At 33.4% G+C, this 25,559-nt stretch overlaps 2 protein-coding genes across 2 annotated transcripts in view; one reads left to right on the forward strand and one right to left on the reverse strand.

Annotated features, from left to right (window-relative positions):
- Positions 1-25,559, forward strand: part of LOC133191138 (proliferation-associated protein 2G4-like) — a 146,659-nt gene that overhangs the window by 86,568 nt on the left and 34,532 nt on the right. The window lies entirely within an intron of this gene.
- LOC133191638 (perlucin-like) lies at positions 3,890-24,878 on the reverse strand. Its single transcript, XM_061327384.1, has 5 exons — positions 24,851-24,878; positions 24,248-24,351; positions 23,928-24,024; positions 23,533-23,746; positions 3,890-3,955 (listed from the first exon to the last, which is right to left on the reverse strand). Exons 1-5 carry the CDS (start codon positions 24,876-24,878, stop codon positions 3,925-3,927), a joined length of 474 nt encoding a protein of 157 aa, XP_061183368.1. The 3' UTR covers positions 3,890-3,924.

The raw sequence follows: 25,559 nt of genomic DNA on the forward strand, positions 1-25,559 counted from the left end.
AATCAATTTTTTTTAAAAATTCCTTTGGTGAAGTAATTTTGTTTAACACCTTCAAAATGCTACAATGATTAAAAATATCGGACCATTCATTTATTAGCTACAAAATGTGGTCGTCATACATACCTTAAGTTTAAATTTGCTAAAAAAGATATATATATATATATATATATATATATATATATATATATATATATATATATATATATATATATATATATATATATATATATATATATATATATATATATATATAGATGCTGTAAACATAAGTAACATTGCTAATCACGAAAAGGTTCATTCTTGCATTTGATCATACATGTATTTTAAGATGAAGTCTAGGCCCTGTATTTCCTACAAATATATACTAACTGTTGCATCCAAACTTTCAATATAAACAATCTACAGTGTCTTTATATTGATGATCAAATTCTACTAAGTGTTCTTGTGTTCTTGTTCACCCTCTTTTTTAAACTTAAATTCACCTGGACACATCATTACTGTTGATGTAAATATAGTTTAAAGTGACGACTTGACGGCAATCATTTTAAAGGTCCAAAATTTAGAGATCCCTGATTTTTCAAATAGAAACAGAACTTGATTCTTATCATAATTCAGTCGACGAGTATACCAAACGACAGACTAAATATGAAAGGAAGACCCTGCTATGTGGTATATAAAACTTTAGATGTACATTAAGTATCATGTTATAAAATTAAATGGCTAAATGCGTTATCTCTCTGTGGAATGGAAATTACTTAAGAAGAAGAAAGACTACATAAACAATATGAGATGGTTCCATTTGGCAAAGAAAATGTAGTCTTTGTTAGTGAAACTCATTATTACTAGATTCTGAAAGAAATTAATTCCTTTCAAAGGATGAAATTCTTCAAAATCACATCAGTTTCAAAAGCCCAGTCAACGGAAGTAAAGTTCAGTCACCGTATATACTGGATTCCAAGAACTTCTCTATAAATCCTCACAAACATAGAAACATTGCAGAGTTCAGTAGATTTTCTATAAGACCCCACAAAAATATCAGCTGCTGTGAAAGAGACATTGTTTCAAAATTAATTCAAGATGTTCAACGTAAATATGGATTCCTGAAAACTTTTTTGAAAATTTTAAAATCCCAGTTTCCCCAAATTCAAAGCATAAAAACTTTCACCTTTAAAAGCAACTCTGTAACTACTAAATTTCTTTGACAGGCATGGTCACAGATTTTTATGAACTTAATACAATTATTGCTGTTTTTGAAATCAATACTATGATTTAGACACCTTAGGAGTACAATATTTAACGACCCAAAGGGCCAGAAATTTTCCTGATCTGTATTTAGTCCAATGTAGATAAAATAAAACCTTATATTCACTTGATAGGTCACGTGCAGATAAACATAACGTAGAATTTTTTCTGCAATGTTGAATCTCAGCCAATCAGAGAGATGGAAATTATTAAATCATATCATAATACTCATTGTTATGATCTGACAGTAGAAATATATATCAAACAAGCCTGGTCGCTATGTTTCTTGATTTTCATAGTGACAGACTGAAAATTTTGCAAAAAAGAGATTTTTAGCTACTTTGAAATTTTATTAAGCCCAAACAAAGACTAAAATTCCATATTGATTTCAATTTTTTATTGTAGATAATTGACCGTAAAATTTAAGAAAATGTTCCAATTCACTGTAAAATTGATTGCCGAAGGATAGAAATATTTTGTATATCTATCATTTGTATGTTCTTCTTCGTCAGAAATTTCAGACATTCCACCCTTCAAGAAAAGAACAATACAAAAACCAACCACCGTTCACGGTAGCTCAGTCGGTAGAGCGCTCGCTCTGTGATCGGAAGGTCGTGAGTTCGAATCTCGGTCGCGACTGACTAAGGTCGACAGAAATAGGTAGCAACTGTTCCTTCGCCATGCGCTCGGCACTTTGAAGTGAAAGTTGCGGGTCCTTCGGATGAGACCTTAAAAACCGAGACCCCGTGTCACGGAAAACGCTGGCACAATAAAGATCCCTCACTGCTGAATGGCCCTGAGTGCCGAGTAAAGGTCAAAATTTGAAGCCCTTCAACGGTATATGGTGACGTCTCTATAAGAATGAAAAATTCTTGAATGGGACTTAAAACAACATACAATCAATCAATCAAAACCAACCAGGTACAAGAACAGCTTCGAATGTGGACATGGAAACAAGGATGCTTGCATGCTTGCAAGGAAAAATAGACATTGCCAATTATATTTTTATTAGCTAGACTATTTTCTTGCATCGTATATTTTTTGAATATATTTATTCAACTACGAAGCTTATCTTCCTTATCAACATCTGATACATATTAAATTTTCAAAAAGTGTACGTAGCGGATTCTTTGCCTTGGTCAAAAGAGGTTATTTGAGCTTTCTACGGGCATTTTAACAAAATAGCTTTGCCAAAATCAAAATTCTATATAGAATTTGCACTAAGACAAAAATTATAATTGGATGGTATTCTATTTAACAATAAACTGTTTTGTAGTTTCTGTACAACAATAGGCACATGAAATATTGAGATAACAAACAGTAATCAAGCTCAAAAGTCCATTGAAACTATACACATCGGTAGCAGAGCAAACACGGACCTCCAAAACATCAGAGGTGGGATCAGGTGCCATGAAGGAGTAAGCATCCCCTGTCGACCAGTCACACCCACCGTGTGCTCATTTTATGACGGGAAAACGAGAAAATCCGTAGACAATTCAGTGTTTGAATAATGGCCCAACAATTAGTATAAAAAACGTCAGTCAGCATTCGACTTCATGATAGATTGTATTTGCTGACAAGGTCATTGTATCGACCATAGAACTTGCGAAATGATGACTTTAAACGAGGCTGTTGATATCCTTGTTTCAACTTGTTGTGAATGAAAGTCACTATTGTTAATTGATAATACGTCGTCGATATATCGAAATGTCGAGTTGAAGGCCTCAGCAAGTGTTTTCTTCTTCTCATGTAGAAGTTTTTGAATAAATTCTGCTTCATATGAATACAAAAATAGGTCTTATAATCGAAAGGGGGGGGGGCAATTGGTACCCATGGGAATTCCGACAGAATGTTGGAAGACCTGATTTCGAAAAACTACATAGATATTGTCAAACAGAAACTCAAGCATCTCTTTAATATTAACTTCAGAGTACTTGTGTGTACAATCAGAATGTTTTTAACAAAATAATTTTGTAAATGATCAATGAAAAGGTAAAAAAGTAAATTATGAGTTTCTTTTTTTTTTTTTGAAAAAAAAAACCCAGCTGTCTATGATGTCAAAAAGCCTTGACTTTATCTATCGTGGGGAATGGTTGTATAAAGTGTTGAAAAGTCGCGCGTTTTAATGTTATTAATTTTGATACAATTTTGTGATTTCAAATTTTCTAAATGTTCATTAGAGTTTTTTTTTAGTATCCACATCTGATTAACACCACTTCTGAATATATTGTTGTACAATACTCACGAAGTTTCTCCTTCACTGCTGTAAATATTTTAGTGAGTAGTAAAGAAAGAGGCTTGGTAGAACTTTACTAGAATCTGATATGTATCTTTGTAAGGATTTTTATGAAGTTTAGGAATCCCATATAGGCATGATATTTCAAATTCATTTTGATTGTTGGGAATATTAAAAATATTCAAAACAGACACAAGATTTTGGAGAATTTCCTCCGTAGAAAGAATTGGATTACCACATGTAAAGAAACTCGGAAAGGAAAGATCAATAGTTAGAGTACTGGCTTCTCAACAAAGCCATGCATGATCGATTCCTGCATTTACGGCACATTTTCAAACTTTTGAAAGTAATGAAATAATTGCCATTCAAAAACAATACTTTGAAAAAATTTATTCTTTATACTTAACGGTTACAATGAACATTTTGATTATTGGTGTTGAAACCAATCAGCCGATTACATCACCCCCGGGATGAGATCTGCGGAAATAATATTTTGAATCATTTTTCAACACGTTCCTCAATAATGTATAATTGTCCCCAAGAATTTCAAATTGAATTGTTGATACTTTCGAGTATTCTCACAAACAAGAGGCCCATGGGCCTTGTAGGTCACCTGAGTATCCTGTAGCGACTTTCAACTGAATAAAGGTAAAATGTTTTAAGGAATAGATTTGCATCTCTAAAACCTACAATCACTATGGGGTCATGAAATACATGGGTCACTTCTTCTTTCCTGTAATAATTTTGAACCATTGCCATGTCATCAATGAATGAATTTAAAATTTCTACACAGGGCATTAATATGTATGACAATTGGTAAAATAAAGATCACTTACTCTTATCTGAATGCTCCTTTTTGGTATGCAAGTTATAATACATTTGCAGTTATAAGGTGTGGGACCCCTCCCCCCAATAACCTTTAGTATCATAGTTAATAAAATGGCTATAGTAACAGTCAGCTTGTGCAAGTTAAAAGAGTCCTGTACTAAGCAACTTTTAAGAATTGTAAACTTATACAGTCCCACTAAAGATTTAATATTTTTTTGTAGTGATAAACGTTTGCAATTTTTAGTTTTCATATGTTTTGAACAGCTTATAAGTTTATCTTTTAGTGGTTGATGCAATTTAAATATGCATACTTTTAAAAATAAACTGTGATATGTGATCCGTGATATACTGTAAATTAATCCTTTCCTTTCTTATTCCTGGAAACCTTACTGTAATAAAACTTGACACATACACAACAAATTATATCAGATTTATTGAGGTTTACATTCATTCAGGATATAATGAACTACATGTATATAGATGTTTATAATTATAATCAATGCAAGTTCTTGATCATATCAACAGTTCATAATAAAAAACATCTTAATCTAGAATCATACAATATATATTAGTGCATTTCATTTAAAAGAGAATATTGCTTAAATAATTGACTTATCATCAAGTGATATTGACTACCACTGCATTCATTAGTTGTGTCCAAAAGCAATGTGTTATATATTTCATTGAATCGTATGATTTTAATTATTTTGTTCAGTTTTTAATGCTAAAAGTACTTGATTGGTCATGCAACTGTCTGAAATTTTACCATCAATGTACGAAGCATTTTTCACTTTTATTTATAAATTACCATCTGAAAGAAGCAAGGTTTACCTCCCTTTACGGGCTGGCCATTGACCCCTTCTTTCCACACTACTTACCTTCAAAAAGTGTATGCTTCATGTCGTAGGTAATTTCAGACACTCACAACATTAAATAGATTTTATGAAATCTTAATTTGATAACTTTTAAAAAAACAAATTTGAGTCCATTATTGATAGTAAGGTCTGGGGCATGAACATGCACATTGGTCCCCTTAGCATATTTAGTAGTAATACATTTGTTTTTGGACATCTGCACATGTAGTAAAAAATTCAACCATTGAGTTATCCTAACCTTTTCAAAATATATTATCAAAAGGGTATTGAGCAGACAAATGCTACATGACAAGAAAAATATATGAAATTTAGTACATTGTTTAAATCATCTTGCTCTGGCAATAGCATTTCGAAGCAATGCAAAAATAAAACAAAACAAAAAAATTGTATAAAAATTTCCTATATCATTAAATACTATATATATAGAGTATGCGTGATTTAGTAATTTAAATTTAATATTTGTGCAATGGAAACTCATATTTTTATATATTTCAAAGAAACGGCAGTATTCAGTATTTTGAGAACTTCTTTAACCTTTCATACCGAAAGCGAAAAGAAAGATTAAACGTTTTTCATATAATGAGATACGAAGACCATGCAGGTTTCCAGATCATGAAACAGAATTAGACTCAAGTCAAAATTTCAGTTACACATAAAAAGAATATTTACTATGAACTGACACTTGAAAAATTACTATTATCATGAAAGGGAAATTTTTTTCAATAACATTTAATTTATGTATTAATTCTCTACAATAAAACTTTAAGATAATAAACTAATTCTGACTTAAGTTTAAAACATACAATTATCAAGATTTTCACTTCATATTTTACATATACAGTAAAACACGTTTATAACGAAGTGCCAGGAATGGACGATTTTCTTTCGTTATAAGCGTCATTCTTTATATCCGTTAATTTTCCAATATATTTTAAGGTCATAGGGAATGAAAATCACTTCACTATTCATTATAATCATGTTCGCTAAAAGCGTGTTTTACTGTAATCAAACAATGATATTGTATCTGCATGCTCCAACAAAGACATTTGGCTGATGAAAATTGAACAAAATTGTGGATTTTTACAATATTTGCCCTTTTTTTAAATCAACAATGTATTAAAAAGCTGTAGGTTTACATTAACGAAGGCTTAATAGAGCTTGAAAATGTATAATGAGTATAAAGTATAAGATAAATTTGGTAATATTTGTCAATAAAATTTTTTAATTACATATTATTTTTGGCAAAATTAAAAAAAAAACAATGTAGGGCTTAAACCCTGATCTACAATTTACTTAATAAGTAAATGCTTTCATGTACAATGAATGTGTACTTAAAGAAACATGGATGCTTCTTAGGGTGAATGTGGTACTATACATATATCACAATTAAGAAAATTCAAAATTGCCCATATCACAATTAGAAAATTCAAAATTGCCCATGTGGAATTGAGGAACATTTCAGTATTAACAATAAGTAAAACTTAATAAACTAAAATAACAAATGAATTCTTAAATATGACTATGTACAACAGAATACAGATAACAGTTTTACATGTAACACAAGGAACTAGTCTTTCCAGAACAAATTTTTGATTTAAAATTTTTATAAGTAACAGAGCTAGGAGTTGAGTCTTTTCAGAAACAAATGTTCATTTAATAGTTTTAGATGTCCACTGGGGCTAGTGTTCATTTTCAGGGAGAAAAGTACTCTGCATGTTTACAATGTCTTTGTAGAGATTAAGTCACTTGTGACATTGAGTTACAAAGTTTGCAATGAAAGTAGATAGTTATAGATATCATGATAATTGTATAGCTAATCAATAATTGTATAATAACTAATATACATGTGTATAGCACAAGAATGCTTTCTAATTCTTAAATTCAATATATCAGCACGTAAGATTAGAATTTTCCCCCCAAAATCGATGCCAATTTAAATGCCCATGAGATGAAATATTGGTTGTTATACTGTACATGCTATTACCAAAACAGATACATGTAGTACATTAAATACACAAAAATATATTTTGTGAAAAATAAAAATTAACAAAGTAAAACTTATTGAAAGAAATGCTATTTGATTGTATATTTCATCCAGACTTAATAGATCATGCATGTCACCATGGAGGCATGACCACAACAGAAAACATATATGCTATAAAGAAATAATTTATCAATTAATCAAATCTTGCAGACATATACCAGTGCAAGGACATTTTCAAATATTAAATATCATTCTAATACAAAAACATAGCTATACAACATTCCACTTATAGTTGATTTAATCTGATTTTTACAGAACTGTTAACATGTAAATTTACAATCTGCCAGGTATGAATTTATCTCCTATATCGAATATGTAACACAAAGTTTAAATTGTGGATAAACAATATAATAATTATATAAAAAAAAAAATAGATAAAAAAAAATAGACAGTACAAAGTGATCATAAATAAACTAAATAATTTCATCTCATGGGAATTATAACTCTTAATCTTTTTTTGTCCCAATAACTTTCCAATAAGCAGATCTATGTGATTAAACATTTATTATAAATGAAACAAACTGGAAGTTATTGGGACAAATAAGGTAGTTGATGAGTGGCAACCCTTGTTTTGTCCAACCACTCTTGGCAGTTTGTAAATATTTAGCTTCCATTGGAAACTAAATATTTACATACTGCCTTTGTTTTGCTTGAGAGGGTTTTACAATACTGTACAATGTAATTAAAATGCAGTTCTGTCATTAGAATAGCTTGCTTAAGTCACATCTGCAGCACAATAAATCATATTATGGTCAGACCAATATGCCTGAAGAACATCTGTTTGTATATCAGTAAAGCTGGTAAATATTAGGTCTAACTGTGTCTTATTCTTTGTGGTTACCTTGTTTATAATTTGCAGACAACCAAATTTTTCTTTCATAAAGTTCAGGAAATGTGCATATTGACCAGTACTTAAATCCAAATTAAAATCTCCCATTATCACAGTTTTTTCATCTTTGTTAACAAATTGGAGCAACCTGTTCTTCAGGGTATCGTAAAAAAGTTGAAGAGTACAAGAAGGTTGCTTATATAAAACTACACAGTGCATTGGAGTATTGGATGAGATAATAGAAATGATGGAAAATTCAACAGATTTGGAAGTGAAAGAGTTGTATGACACACACTGTAATTGATTTCTCAGAGATATAAGCCAATACCACGGTGTGGTCTGCTCTGGGAAGAACTTGCATCATTCCTGAACATTGTAAAACCCTCCAAAGTAAAGTCTTCATCAGAATCTAATTCACAAAGCCAAGATTCAGCTATACCAATTACATCTGCAGCCAAAACACTTAGTTCTGATTTTATATCAAAGAAGTGTTTGTGTAGAGATCTTGCATTGTTGAACAAAAATTTGACATCTTTACATACCGAGTAAAGTGGTGTGTATGAGAGCTGCAATCTATTTTTCCTCAATCTTTCCATCTCTTTATCAACATTTTCATCTTTTGAAAGACTTTTTTCATTGAAATCAAGAATGAACAGGCCATCAAGTGACCTTACCCTTGAGAGTGCAACATAACGTATATGAGGAATTTTGCGCTGCATTGTCTGTGCTCAGCTGATTACTGCCTTTGAAAGAGTTGCTCCTTGTGCTTTGTGGATTGTTTTTCCAGCAGATGGTTGGAGTGGAAATTGAACTCTCTCATAGGTCTTCCTGTTATATACAAATGTTCTTTTAGCTTCAAATATGGGAGTCCATGTAGCATTAACATTTGTGCTGATCAAATGGCTGTATTGATGTCTTCTTGAAATACCTATACTTGAGTCAGCAAACAGAACCCAAACTATGGCAGGTCTTAATTGTGATTCTTTATATTCAATGTATTTCACAACACATGATGCACCATTTGTCAATCCATCTGTAACAACAAGATTTACTGATATGTCATAGAGCATATCTACAGCAATAACCAAATTAGTTCTTAATTGTCCAGTAGATGCAGGGTTTTCAGGCAAGTTTTGAACTAGTTTTAATTTCACTGACGCAGAAAGTTTTGTCTGTGATAACACATCTGTGTCTGCTCTTACTTGTACGTTATTTGTTGAAAGGTTTTCTATTAGACTGTTATTAAAACAATCAACAAACTTGTTCTCAATAAACAGATGAGGTGCCTCCTTAGGATAGACTTGAGAGTCTTGCCTGATGAAACGTTGAGAAATGAGTTCTTTGTCTTCATCTGTCATCTTGTTTTCACGAAGTCTATTTAACATTTCTGCAAATCTGAGGTCATCCTTTTGTCTCATAATTTCAGTTAGTTCATGCATATAAAAATGTTCATGCCACAAATTTTTTGCTAAACTCTGACCAGGATTAGAAAGATCTTTGAAAATCCACTTGTCTGCAACAGGTGGCAACTGATACAAATCACCTACAGCTATGATACTAATACCCCCAAAATCCTGTTTTCTACCAGTAAGTTGTTGAAGTCTATCATTTATAAATGTCAGCATATTATTTCCTACCATTGAAATTTCATCTATTATCACAACTGACAAATTACGGTACTTTGTCCTAAATGAGTTCAATTCATCTGCACTCATGTGCTGCTGAGTTTGATACATTTTTCTGTGAAATGCTGATGCTATAGTAGTCCCTTTGATGTTGTATGCAGCTTTGCCAGTGTGAGCACAAAGTAATATTCTAATATCATCAGTGTTTTCACCTTCTTTTGAGTACAGTATTCTGTGTAATGTTTGAAAAATGGCATCAATAACCACCGATTTTCCTGCACCTGCTCCACCAGTAAGAAAAGCATATAATGGTTCATCTTCGATTTGAATCCAGTTTGTTACGTGATTGTAGAATTCTCTCTGCTTTGTATTCAGAGATTGCAAAAGTTTATAATACTGCTGATCAGGAATGCGGACAGCACTCATTTCTGTTTCAGATACTTTTGAGGACAAGCCCAGTTCCGGACCAATATCAAAATCTCTGTGCTGAACTGTATCAGGATCATAATGAACAAATTCCTGCGATGGTTCAGAACTTATCTCTGCATCTTCTGCCTCAGCATGTTCTGTATTTGGTGCTACTGTCTCCATATTATCAAGATCTTCTTCAGCTTGAAGTCGAGGTTGTTCTAATTCATCCACAAAATGCTCATACTACTTTTGCTTCACTTGTATTATACATGCTTTTTGCCTGTAGTGCTGTTCGTAAGTTTGAAAACCACCAAGCAGGTCAGTATTCTCATTTCTCCAAGGCAGAAAAAGAATTCTTTCGCTGTAACACTGTTCAGAATTTGTTTTTTGGCTGTAACCTACGTATCTAATAACGCGTTTGCTTTTTCGTCTTCTGATCTTAATCCCATTTTTTAAATAACTATAACGTCCTGATCAGTAAAAAAGTTTCTTGAGAATTTTCTGCTGGGTTATCATCATTCACTTCCTCTTGTACATCTTTGTCCATTTGTTTTGGGAAAGTGACTTCCAATTCAGAAACAACATCAGCTAAACACCAATTTTCTAGTTGTTTTGGTCTTCTTGCATATCTCTGTATCATACCATCTGCCTTAATGTCAGTGGAGTCTTTTGGTAACTCATTCAATTCATCCTGACGTTAAGAAAACTCTGTCTTAAGGTGGTGAGGTATTTATAAAAACCACTTCTCTACTGGCTTGTGTAAGTGGCATCTGCAGAATCAAGTAACTTACCTCTTGTGCACTGACCTCAACAAAGTTTAAGAACTTGTTTCCAATATGTCGAACTTGACGCTTAAGATCCATATTTCCCTCTGCAGCTTCTTGAGATGCCTTATCAAGCATTGCACTTATTCCTCTTTGAGATTTGCTGATGTAAGCAACAATGTATGTGGCACAGGCATAAGGATCAAGTACAAACTGAATATCCAAGTTCGCATTCCAAGCCTTTAGCACAGATGAATTATAGTAATTCACTCTCATTTCAGATGGATCTCTCTTGAGAAACATTTTGGGACCTTTCAAAGATGATCTAATACATTTTATATACTCATCCTCGTACATTTCTACAATAGTCTCCGAAAAGGAATCATAGTCTTAACTGCAACCATCTTTGTAATCATTCATTTTCTTCTGAATATCAGAATATATCTTTCTATAATGCTCAATATCAACATCCAAGGGTTCAAGAAGCATGGTTTTTGGCAATGGTGGCAATGGAAATCCAAATCTGCATACAGATTTACCACCTTTCTTGCAGGTCTTTGAGTGTTAATGTACTTGAAGCTCATCCACACATTTTGCAGAACAAATTCCTCCAACTATAATTAATCCCTGTAAAGAGTAGCTCAATGCCTTCCTTCAAATTATTACTTTGATGTGACTGATCCCAATCGATATGAGTCACTGTTCCATAGATCTGTTTAAAATAGCATATTTCATACTCGTTTTCATGCACATCAACAAACTTGGGAAGTTCTTGAAATTGTAGCATTTTTGAAACAAAATGAACAGTCGACTGTAATTCTGCAATTCTGACTCTAAATAAATAATCCCCGGCAAAGAGCACCTCATCAAGTTCTGCTGAAGTGGATGCATTTTGCAAAATGATAGACATCAAAGCATTACATGTGCACTGAACTCCTCTAGAAAAATCTGGAAATAAATTACTTGCTTGATTAATTGTCCCAAATAATCTTGTCGCAGACAAATTTTTCTCCATGAAAGACATACATGTGGACTGTTCAGGGCAACAGGAAAATGTGTTTGAAATTATTGTCCTTAAAGGTAAACTATCACAGTTCAGAGATTCAGAAGACATATTTGCAGAGTTCATAGTGCCCGAAGGCAAATTTGCAGAGTTCATAGTGCCGGAAGGCAAAGGACTATATTCTGTAGTGGCCAGTATCTGCCCCCAAAATAAAACTTTGATGGAGAAGTCTTTAATTATGTTCTAAACCAGGTGGATATTTGCAGACTTTAAAGCATTAAGTATTTTTATCAACTATGACATCATTAGTTAGATATGACGTCAATAAAATGAAGTAAATTCCAAATTGCAATGATTTTGAGAGAAAATAGCGTATTTTACGTCGGTATTTTGATTGGAAATTACCGAGCGCAGGTCTGCTCAGACTAGATCTTTTGATATAATGTGTAGAATGATAATATCAATGAAATATGTGAATATGGTACCTGCAATGTTACTGGCGCCCGAAGGCAAATCTTGTACTCTTTTTAAGGAGGCAATATCCCCCCAGTCTTTAGTACTATTTTTTACGTGGCTAGTGTCCACGAGTTTCAAAGGTCTGTCAACTGTTACGTCAATCGTTGGGTCCTTTGTACTATTTTTTACGTGGCTAGTATCCACGAGTCTATCGTCATTGCTGGCATGACTCTGGTTCCCCATCTTCGCCAATGCAATGCGCCAGTTCCTTTTACGTGGCATCACAGGTTTCTGCAAAACACATACAACTTCTATTAATTCAATCAGTATTCCTTGAAGTTATATTTACTTACTTTATTTTCAATAATACATCTCCCTAAAATAACCTATATAACCCTGGGTCTTAGGTGGGCCTTTGCAGTTGAAGATTTAATACTGAACATAGGTAATCAGAGTTACAAAGCTCACCTCAACATGTTGTGTTTTAAGTAAGGCAAAGTCCCACATTAAACTAATAATCTAGTAGTGTACATCCAAAAAGTCCCAAAGTAAAGGTAAACAGATCAAAATTGTTGGTACCCAAGGGAAGGTCTTGTCAAAGAATACATGTGAAATATGAAAGCCCTAGTACCAACCATTCAAAAATTAAAACCAAGGTTAAAGTTTTTCAAGAGTGGGTCAAACTCCAGGGTCAAGGTCAAAGGATCAAAATAGAAGGGTTTGTCACAAGGAATACACCACTGAAATATAAAATCCCTAACACAAACCATTTAAAAGTTAGGACCATGAAGTTTTTTCAAAAGAAAGGTCATACTCAAAGATCAAGGTCAAAACAGTTTGTACCCAAGGGAAAGTCTTTTCACAAAAACTTGAAAGCCCTAGCACCAATCGTTCAAAAGTTATGGCCAAGGTTAATGTTTTCAAAAGTATGTCAAACTCAAAGGTCAATGTCAACATTGTTGGTACCCAAGGGAAAGACTTGTCAAAAGGAATACACCAGTAAAATATTAAAGCCCTAGCACAAACCATTTAAAAGTTATGGCCAAGGTTGAAATTTTTCAAAAGTAGGTCAAATAGGAAGTGAAAATTGTTGGTACCCAAAGGAAGGTCTTTTTAAAAAGAAAACACATGTGAAACATTAAAGCTCTAGAACTAACTGTTCAAAAGTTATGACCAAGGATAATGTTTTTCAAAAGTGGGTCAAACTCCAAGGTCAAGGTCAAAGGGTCAATATTGTTGGTACCCAAAGAAAGTTCTTGTCACAAGGAATACACATGTATAATATAAATCCAAAGCATTTAAAAGTTATGGCCAAGGTTAAATTTTTGTGAAGTGGGTCAAACTCCAAGGTCAAGAGGTCAAAAATATTTGTAAACAAGGAAAGGACCTATCACAAGAAATACACATGTGAAGTATGAAAGCTCTGGCATGAACCTATCAAAGTTATGACCAAGGTTAAAGTATGGTAAAATTTTGCAAAAAGAATGTACTAATTCAAATCTAGAAAATCTAGACTAACTTGCTGAAAAAAATCCTCCAAATATTGTACATACTAAATATAATACATTTACAGTATATTGAACCATGACATGCAAGTTGTTCTTAAACTGCATTGGCAAAGAAACTTTAAAACTTAGGCAATTGGAATATATCTACAAGATTACACTGAAACATGTATTAATATTTGAATGCTGGGTTTAGAAGTTTTGTTCAATAATTATGAACTTCAAACTCAACCCACTCCAAAGTTCCTTGTGACCAAAAAAAAAAAAAAAAAAAAAAAAAAAAAAAAAAAAAAAAAGTAGTAAATAAATTTGTCTTTTGCTTCCAAAAGCAACTAATACTAATTGTAATAGTGGCCATTACAGTGTTTAACAAACAGATGTCTAAGTCTCCATGCGAATTTTACTGTAAAAAGAATAGGCCAATAACTTTTCAAAGAATGTGCATATATATATATATATATATATATATATATATATATATATATATATATATATATATATATATATATATATATATATATATATATATATATTAAACAAATATAAAAAGAAAACACAAGAATCCTCCGTAAAGCTTTAGCGCTTTCATTAAAAATCTTCAGAAGCTTTACATTACAAAAATGTATACACAACGGTAACATAGTAACAATGATTATGACGTTAAACTAAGCGGAACGTTTAATGTCTATATTGTGACATCATAGATAAAATACTGCAATGATGATGAAAAAGTTCGGGAAAATCATAGGTAGTTTATAAGTTTTGGCTTTCGAATACTTAGAATACAAATAAAATGTTTTTCTTTTTCCCGTCTCTGGATATCACTGGCACATCTGAATTTATAAAAAGGGAAAATGTTAAATCGTTTTTTTCCACAAGTTTCCAGGTGTGCACTTAGCTGGATTTGTCTATATTCAGGTGTACTGATGTGTTGCTTATGTACACGTACACGAACACGGAGAGTGTTGCCAGTTTCACCAATATAATATTCTTTGCATCCAGGACATGTGATGGCGTATATGACATCTTTCGTATCACATGACATGTTGGCATTAACTTTAAATTCACTCCCGTTAAAATTATAACTCGTCCCTTCTGTAATGTAGTCACATGTGCCGCATCGAGGATCCGTACACTTTGACACTGTATAAATATGGTCAGCGAATTCGGAGGAACAAAGTATTCTCTTAAGGTTTTTGGGTTGACGTTTACTGCTGATAAAACGACAGTTTTTGTATATAGTTTTCGTTTGTTCATCCTCTCTTAGTAAACTATTTAATTCATAAACGATTGAATTGATGTTTTTATTTCTCGGATTGTACGTGTGAACAAAGGGTATTGTTTCTCCGTCCTTCGCACGTCGTGTGTTTGAAAGTATATATATAAGTATACATATAAGATATACCAATAAATGATTATGAAAGCCAATCAAAGGCAAATCCAGGCACACGACTCCATATTAATTAAATCTTCAATGTTCAGTAAAACATGCTTATAACAAAGTTTTCCTTTATTATAAAAATTCATTATATCTGTTAAGTTCACAATAAATTTTAAAGCCACGGGAATGAAAATCACTATGCTATAACTGTCAATTCTTGTGGTCAAAAGTGAAAGGTCTTGTCACAAGGAATACACATGGGAAATATGCAAGCCCTAGCACCAACCATTCAGAAGTTATGACCAAGGTTAAAGTTTGGATTAAGGTTCTCAATAGAAGGTCGAACACCAATGTCAAGGTCACAAGGTCGAAAATGTTTGTACCCAAATAAAGGCATTGTCACAAAAAAATGAAAGCTATTTACAGGAGCACAAAAATTACACATGAAATATAAAACTTATAGCTTGGGGCTTAATACCAGGGTCCAAATTATATATGGGTTTACTAATATATTTAAAACAATTCTGAACAAGAAGTCTGTGAGCCAATGCTCACTAGTAATACCCCCGCTCTGATGTGAATATACACTCTGATGTGAATAAACCCAAGTACAGTTACGGACAGACACAAGGATGAACAGGAAGTTGACATCAGATTTGTACAGATTTGTGAATCCCATCATATGGCATGCCTCAACAAAGAGTATGAAAAAATTTCATGCATCTACAATGAGTAGTTGCTGAGAAAACTGCGACGAAAACTTGTTATGTATAGTACGGTCGGACGCACGGATAAACAGGAAGTTGAAATTGGATTCATACATAAATGAATCCCACCATATACAAAGAGTGTGTTAAAATTTCAAGCATCTGCAAGGAGTAGTTGCTGAGAAGAATGCGACGAAAATTTGTTTTGTATGGTAAGGACAGACGCACGGATAAAAAGGAAGTTGACTACGGATTCGTACAAAAATGAATCCCATCATATGGCATGCCTAAACAAAGAGTGCGTTAAAATTTCAAGCATCTGTAATGAGTGGTTGCTGAGAAAACTACCATGAAAATTTGTTGTGTATGGTACGGGCAGACCCAAGGATAAATAGGAAGTTAACTATGGATTCGTATAAAAATGAATCCCACCATATGGCATGCCTAAACAAAGAGTGTGTTAAAATTTAAAGCATCTGCAATGAGTGGTTGCTGAGAAAACTACCATGAAAATTTGATGTGTATGGTACGGACAGACCCAAGGATAAACAGGAAGTTGACTACGGATTCGTACAAAAATGAATCCCACCATGTGGCATGCCTAAATAAAGAGTGTGTTAAAATTTCAAGCATCTGCAATAAGTAGTTGCTGAGAAGACTGCCATGAAAATTTGTTATGTATGGTACGGACAGACGCATGGATAAATAGGAAGTTAACCTTGGATTTGTACAAAAATGAATCCCCCCATATGGCATGCCTAAACAAAGAGTGTGCTAAAATTTCACGCATCTACGATGAGTAGTTGCTGACAAAACTGTGACAAAAATTTGTTACGGACAGACAGACAGACACACAAGGGTAAAACAATAAACCCCCATCTCCTTCGGAGCGGGGGGTATAATTAATCCAACAAACAAACACTGTCAATGATAATCTATCTCTTTTTATACAGGATTTTTAAATAAATTTATATCATTAAAATGATTCTGTTTACCAGAATATTCCAGTGGCTGTTAGTACCAGTACTTTCATCTCACACATTTTCAGTGAAAGCAACTTTGGTGAGAGTTTCTACCTACTCAAGAATACTTATTGGCATAATTTGCTCAACTGCATTGAGAGTGTCTGAATTAATTTCGTGCCTTCAAATTTAAAGAAGACTGCTGAAAAACATAGTTACGCACATGTATTAAGCTAGTCACCCAGTGCATGCATAAATGATTTGATAAATACAAGTATGCCAATATAATGAATTACTGATTAAAAAAACGAACAAAAAAAAACTTTTTCTTTTAAGTAGACCCTAGTTAAATCAATTCAAACATGGATATGGCAAATATATGTATACATTGTATAAATTTTTGCATGTGTGGATATATATATATATATATATATATATATATATAGATAGATAGATAGATAGATAGATAGATAGACAGATATATATATATATATATATATATATATATATATATATATATATATATATATATATATATATATATATATATATATATATATATATATATATAAGCACTAAAAATGACCAACGACACGAACAATAATAATTGTCAAATTTTCGGGACAACCTGTCCCTTCCTCAGGACAAAGAAAAAAGTTAAGAAGTCATAAAAACAAAGGAAATAGAGAAGCAAAAACAACTAGCACTACTACTAAACTACCAAACACTAAATATTTACAATGTTACATGTTTAATTTGGAGTTTATAAACAGTTGTGAACAAAGAAATCCGGAGCGCTATGAATTGCGTCCGGTCTATCGGGTGTAGTCTGGTGAAGTGTGAAGTGTAATTGAAGAATTAATTATCGCTAATTAATTACGGCCAACAGTAAATCGTACATTGTCTTATTCTCTCAAAATAGCGTAACTCTACATGATAAAAAGAAATTAAAGAAAGATAATATATAAGGACAATTTTGAAATATGAATTTGGATATATTATAAATTTGGAAATCGGAAAAAAGAAATAAACAAAAATGTGAGCTGTAAATATTTGGGTAGGTTGTTCCAGGATTACTAATACGAATTAACGGTAAAGTTTACACTATATAGAGAGAATGAACTTGTTTGTTACAATCCGGGATTGGGTCTAGTTCACGTTCATCCTGGTGAAGTCATTAAGTTTGTTAATACCATTAGGGCGGAATGACTTCAGCCTGTGCATCCAGAACTTTTCCTTGCCTTTTCTCTGCGCGTCTGTCCATCTTGGATTATGGTCAATAACCACTACTGTCATGTCCTCCCATTTGTGACCTTCAAGGTTGAAATGTTTCCCAACGGGTTCATTGAGTTTTTTGGTCCTAATGGTAGAACGGTGATTATTGACCCTCCTGCGGAGATCTCCTGTTTCACCAACATACTGTTTGGAGCAAACTTTGCAACTGATGAGATAAATGCAGTTGTCTGTTTGACAGGACAAATTCCCTAGTATTTTGTAGCTGCGGCCTGTAACGGGGCTGTTAAAACTGTCTGTGTCAGAGCTGTACTTACAGAGAAGACATCTTCTGTCAGAGCAAGTTTTAAAGCCCCCGTTAGGTAATACTAAAAGTAAAACATGTGATCAATTGAAACAGCATCTTATTCCTCACATTAATATGAAGCTATTTCCCTCCACACTATATAGGACGTAATTCACAGAGAGGATCTCTCCCACTATTCCAATCAACGTAAACGTACACCATTACTTTGGTAACGGGTGGGTTTGCCTTGATTACGTTTGCAAAGATTGGTTTCACCTTGAGTGGTTTCGTCCCATTTAATCTCGCAATTAGTAAAGAAAGGTGTCAAATTTTTGCACATGTGGATTCTAGTACTTTGTTTAGATAGAATATTCTATCGTTAAAATGATAAATGCCCTACGGACTCAGACTAACAAAAAAATGCTTTCCGTGTATTTGCAATGTTGCAAAGAAAACACAGGAGATAACTCTAGCTCAGTGCATTTACTATAAAAATTCCAGAGAGTTCCGAATGTCAACATGGTGCGCAAATTTGAAACGAGTAAAAAACGTTAAGAAAAAGTGTTGAATTCTTCCATTATATAGATTAAATTTTTGGGTGAAAGATATCCAAAGTCTCAAAAAGGTTTGTAATTATTAATTTGATAGTTATTTTCAATGCAACTTTATTTATCTTCTCCAAAATCGTTTCGGAGCGATTATGCAATTTTCTGCTACACTGCGGGTATATGGGAGGCATTCTAACTGTTGTGAGGGCCTGTCCTGAGACACAGTTAGATTATTCTAACTATACTTTATGACAAATGGCTAATGTTCTATACTTGATTTTTGCGTGTGTGCTGTGGGGAAAGTTTTTGATTTGTCCAAAGCGATCTACACAGTGACTACACCTTATTTGACTACATTACATTTCTCATAAAGTAAATTTTCGTTCAATAATTCAGAAAAAAGATGGAGATTGTTGAAATAAAATTTATATAGCTAAACTTACTTATTTTACTTATAAACATAGATGTTGTTATTTTCATGATTTTTGGAATATAAAGTTATCTTGTATCATCTGTCATTTTTTGTTTTAATTGTGCTCATTAATATGTTATTCTAAACACCCACTAAAAAACGAATTATGACAACATGAACATCATGTACACTGAAGTTAAAGAAAACCAAGTGGGGCGAATCCACTCAGGGCGAATAGGTAATGGGGCGAAACCACACGGATTCCATTACTGTAAGAGATAATTCGAACTGATTATTTCATCACGTTTCCAATCAGAGAATAATTTTGACATACACAATAAAGAAAAAAGCAAAAACGCATACATGTATTTAACAACCAGTGCAAATCATTTATGATTGCATATAAAATTCAGACAACAACGTTCAAATCAGCATTTTATTCGTAGCCCATTTCTGCGCCATTTGAAGAAAGCGGAAATTAATCTAATAATTGCCACGATATATTTACACAAAAGCACATGTAATATTTCATACTGTGTAACTTTAAAAATCGAAATACTTATACCCACCGTTCGTAATACAAAGCCTTAGACCTAAAAAAAAAAAAAAGCGTAACTATATTCAAAACACTTCAAGTCAAGGTAAATAGTCTATCAGTCTCAGACGATCTTCTTCTTCTGCGATCAGACGCTCGTTATTGCGCATGCGTGGATTTTCTACGGCAAGCAAACATATTCCCGGATAAACTTTTTTAATTTTTTTTTTAAAGATTACATTTGTTATCTTTTTCGCGTGAATAACTTTAATACACTGATTAAAAACATCAAACGTAACATAAATATTTCTTACATATAAGTTCAAAATAAATATTGTCCTTTTTAACATACATGCATCCCTACTGATTGTGCAACTTATATCCTCTCCCTGGGGCCTGAACCCTAAAACCCAGGGGCCATGCATTCCACAGTGTTAAGGGCTCTTTGTTTATTGTAATTATGCCAACAGCTTAACTGCATGATCACAATATAGCAATAAAAGACCATAGTTTCTTAAAATATATTTTCAATATATACCCAAGTTTGCCCCACCCTGGGACCTGAACCCCAACCCCAGGGGCCATACATTTCACAATTTTTATAGAGAGCTCTTTGCTCATTATAAGCATAAAAACATTTAACCTCCTTGAAGTCCAGGAGTTAAGAAGAAGATCTTCTAATATATTATGCATTTTCAACATACATCCAACTTAGCCCCACCCTAGAGCCTGAACCCTGAGCCCAGGGGCCATGAATTTCACAATTTTGGTAGAGGGCTCAATACTTAATATAATCATGCAAACAGTTTGACTGTTTGATGTTCAGGAGTAAAGAAGAAGATTTTTGAAGATTGCATATTTTTTTATGGTTTTGGCCCCACCCCTCAGGCCTCAAGGGGGCAGAGACCATGAAATTAACAATTTTTGTTCCCCTTTACCCACAGATGCTTCATATCAAAATTGGTTGAAATTGGTTCAGTAATTTCAGAGAAGAAATTGAAAATGTTCAAATGTTAACGCACGACGTGCGAAGAACGACGCACGACGACGGACGAAAACAGATAGCAATATGTCACCTGAGTGACCCAGGTGACCTAAAAAGGGTTCATCACTAGCCATTTGAGCAATATTCCAAATGATGGTATTTTATTTCACAAATAATCAAAATAACCAAAAATAGTTTAAACTTGATAACTTAATAATTTTAGTTCATCTTCACCAGAAGCTCAAATAAGCTTTACTATTGTGTCATCTGTAAACTTTCCTTTTTTTCAAATCCTTCTCCAGAAATTTTTTCACCAACTTGTCACAGCATCCATGAGTAAAGGGATTCATTTTTTTTAAAATAGCTGTTGTTAAATAGCCACGCCTTCTTTGAAGGCAAGGTAATTAAGAAATATTAACATATATGAGGCATTTGAAACTCTTATCAATAACCAAAAGAAAGGAAATTTTTTATATAGTGCAGATTAATCTTTTTTAATGATTGACCCTTATCAAGGGTCGGGCTAAAATAGGATCAAAATTTAGCATAAACACATAAAAGAAAAAAAAAGTTATAATTTCTCTTTCCAAGAACAGGGGAATTACGATGAATTTCAAGCATCCTTAGTTGGGCCATTCCAAGTTTTTTTCCCCTATGTTTAGCTCCCGCGTGCGCCTTGGTTTTTGACACCCCATATCAGAAAAAACAAACAGAATCAGGAGTCCTGAAATCGGTTATTCTGGTCAAAATCTTTGAATTCTGTCAATTACTATAAATATTTGTCTACAATATGTCATATTAGGAAAATTTTAAGCATTTAATATATCGGCTTTGCTGAAGAATAGATCTTTCAACGAAGAAAATAGATTTACCAAATCAAATCTTTTTGAATGACGTCACTTTTACGACTATAAAGTCTTTGTTTTGTTTTTTGGTTTGTGTGTTTTTTGCGAATAGGTTGGTAGGTTTTTGAAAGATGAGTGGACGCTAAACAGAGAAAAAACATGGAATGGCCTTATTGCAATTTTAAATTTATTCAAATCACGGACCCCATGGAATTGTGTGGTCTCAATAAGGGTTGATAGTTGTACATACGATTATAAATTAGAAAAAAACACCAAAGGGCCATGCTTTGTGGTATTAATTATCCCGGGGTAGTGCATACTAACAGTTTGTTTAAATTGGTCCCTTGATTAGGACAGGTCTACTTATAAGGATTTGTATACCTAGAAACATATCTAATAAAACATTCAAAACTTTTTAGAAGAACAACAGGGTCATATTAAGGGATATTTATATGTAAGCGTCCTCAGGCAGAGTATATTCAATTTTTCTTAAGTCATGAACCCAGGGTTAAGGTGAGGCTACAAGAAAAGATTAAATTTGTATATTGGATATATGAAAATTCTTTTAAAAACCTTCTCAAGAACTACAGGGTTATGATAAGTCATATTAAACTTCAAGCAAGGTACAAATTCAAATTCGTTCAAATCATGGAGCCCGGGGTAGGATGGGGCCTTAAGAGGGACTCAAATCTTAGCAATAAAATTCTATAAACGTACAAGCATACAGCAGTGCAGGATCAAATTTTAACGAATATGTTATGGATACAAATTTTTATATGCTTATACACATTCAAAAACGTCATATTTCATGTGCTTATTGTTGTACAGAAACTACAAAACAGTTTATTGTTAATTTTCTTTCGATAAATAGCAGACTCATGAATGTTCAAATCAATTTGCAAGTGCAGACTACGAGGATTTAAATCAGACATTCTGGGGGGGAGAGTTCAAGATATGTTATGGGGGAAAGGCTAGGGCCTGGCCACAATAGAAATAAATGGGATGTTTTCCTTCAAAAACTAAAGGGAAATTGTCAACGAGGCTAGGTTAGAGCGCAATTCGGGTTGGAAAAATGCATAAATATGGAGAGAAAGACCCTCTGAAAATCTGAGAAAGAACTTTCCTGAGTGTTGCTGCCTATGGATCTTTTTTTTAAGGATATTTTGCACTATATTATTTGTTCCAAGTTCAAAAACCAAGATGGGCATTCAAAATTGATGCCCAAGATGCCCAAGATGGGCATCAATTCAAATTTATAACCCTGGGGGGTCATCATTTGAACAAACTTGAATCTACTCTAACTGAGGATGCTTCCAACATGACTAAATTCCATATCAATATGCCCAATCATGGCTTTGATGTTCTTGAGAAGAAGATTTTTAAAGATTTTTTCCTATTTATTCCTATGTAAAACTTTGATCGTCCATTGTGGCCCCTTCCTACCCCCAGGGGGTCAAAATTGAATCTACACTAACCTGAGGATGATTCCACATGAATTTCAACTTTCCTGGCCCAGTGGTTCTTGAGAAGAAGATTTTAAAAAGATGCTATTAATTTTTCACTAATTTGTAATTATCTCTCATTGAAAGATTGCATGGCCCTTCATATGAACAAACTTGAATTCCCTTCACCCAAGGATACTTTGTGGCAAGTTTGGTTGAAATTGGCCCAGTGGTTCTTGAGAAGAAGTCGAAAATGTGAAAAGTGTACAGACAGACGGACGCAGGACAAAATGTGATCAGAAAAGCTCACTTGAGCCTTCGGCTCAGGTGAGCTAAAAACGATAAAGTCAAATGAGGTCAAACTTTTCAGGCACTCACGCTCTTTCACAAATAAAATGACGTTGTTGATCACATGGTGTGTCATTCCAAAGAAAACTGTTCCATTGTATTTCCAAGCAATGTTCGTTGTTTCCTTCATTATTAGGCTCTCCTGGCTTCCAGGCCGTGTACGCCATACTCAGAAGTGTCTTACTTGTCATCCACATCCATTCTCCCTCTAAAATTATGTCACTCCCACCAAGCCAGAATCCAACTGTAAAAATTAAACAAATGAATGAGGACCAGTCATGATATAAAATCAAAAAGTAAAAAAAATATACCCATCCGTAGTGAAATTTAAAAATATATAAATACTTTTTTAAAGTAAGGATAACGTTCACTGCTGAGCTGAAACAATCATTATTCTGTGTATGGTGTTTATTGATAAAGCTTACTTCCTTTTCCTAGTTGTCTCACATGCTGCTCTAAAAAGTTTTCTTCAATTGCCGTCTCTACTTCAGCAAGCTCAGAATCAAAATTTTTGCAGAAGTTCTAAAATATATAGAATTTCTAATCAATTCACTATCAATTAGTGAAATAATTAATGAGTGTAAACAAATTTCAGTCTTGATATAAAAGGTTACGCACTATTATTTTATATTTTTTTTAAAATACAATTTACAAAAGTTCTATATTTTTTCTATAATCCTGAGTACATGTAATACTGCATTGTTTCTTTTCACTTTCTACGTACAAATCAGAATAGAAAATTTACAAAAGTGTCATTCCAGTCTAACGTTGTGTGGTCCACAAATAAGTAGCATTGTCCAATATGCTTGATCCAGTTGTCTGGACAGTCAGCTTTGATGGTATTTATACCTAGACAATTTATGAAAAATGTTTATATGGTATGTTACTCTTAAATATTTTACGTATTGTTAAGGCAAACATGCAGATGCTTCAAAAGCACCCCATGTTTGCTGAGAAATCATTTTTTCAAACATTTTATTGCGTGGACCCTGAGGTCCACGCAGAAAATATATAAGTGGGGTTAAACCGGATGCCATGGGCTTACGTCAGGCTACGCATGCGCGAGAATGCTAGAGAGTTCGCCTCTCAGACAACTTGCCCTTAGAACAGTTCGCCCTTTTCGAATTAGAATATGCCAATCATTTGGCAAACCTCGCTCTAAAATCTGCACATCGTATTTACATGTTTGTTTTCTTTGGCGTAACCAAGATTAATACATATTATTATCCTTATATAATAACTAAATTCTATGGCACAAGCATTTCAAATAAGTAGGAAGAACTTATATAGATAGCTTAACAGCTTGAACATGTTAATTAAAATCTTAGTTCAACTAGATAGTCTTTACCATGTTTACCGTCATTAGTTTTGTGCATCAAGGTTAGCAAAATAATTTGATAGACAGCATTCCAAATATAGCTTGATAAAGGCTTTTAAGGTGGGGAACAGGGAGAAACATTTCAAAAACCCAAAATTCTGCGAACTACAGATCTGTGCTACACATGTATCATCGATAGAATCTCCGTATAAATTTAGCATAGATGTCAAGTCCCAGCCGTTATGGGTGATGCATGCATGTATGTATCGAAATAGCCTGATTTTTTAAATGACAAAACTATTGGCCAATCGGGGATAAAATTTAACAATTTTGCTATGAAAGTACAATTACTCAAGTAGGCAGATCATTGTAGAAAATGTTAACTGAAGGTTAACCTGTGCCACCTTTCAGAGTAACCAATAAACTCGTCCATGGATGCATTAACAGGCGTTGTTACAAGAATAAATATGGGTTACCCCATATTCAAGATATTCAACTTTTAATTTTATCCAATTTCCACTCGAAAAAAACTGCACATACATGTATTATGAAACTGGTGTACATACGGTAGCAAATACCGTCACCAGTCTAAGCGTCAATAGCAAACAGTACACACCACTTGTGCTTTTAAGACCAAATAGTCTACACACGTGCGATGAGAATGTCAACCGCATCTCCTCAGACCTTCTGGCGAGCTCGGAAAAACAAGTTGTTTTGCTGAGAAGACCATTCCGTTATT

This window comes from Saccostrea echinata, unplaced genomic scaffold (assembly GCF_033153115.1).
Source record: "Saccostrea echinata isolate AGI-Se365-2 ecotype Australia unplaced genomic scaffold, CSIRO_AGI_Sech_v1 ptg000023l, whole genome shotgun sequence".
Lineage (NCBI taxonomy): Eukaryota > Metazoa > Mollusca > Bivalvia > Ostreida > Ostreidae > Saccostrea > Saccostrea echinata.

Bases quoted from the DNA above. Each gene is read 5' to 3' on its own strand.
- LOC133191638 (XM_061327384.1), bottom strand. From the start codon at position 24,878: ATGCACAAAACTAATGACGGTAAACATG. The intron at 24,025-24,247 runs GTAAATTTTCTA...TATATATTTTAG, and splicing joins TAGACTGGAATGACACTTTT to AACTTCTGCAAAAATTTTGA. The intron at 3,956-23,532 runs GTGAGTGCCTGA...TTATTTCCGCAG, and splicing joins CATTTTATTTGTGAAAGAGC to ATCTCATCCCGGGGGTGATG.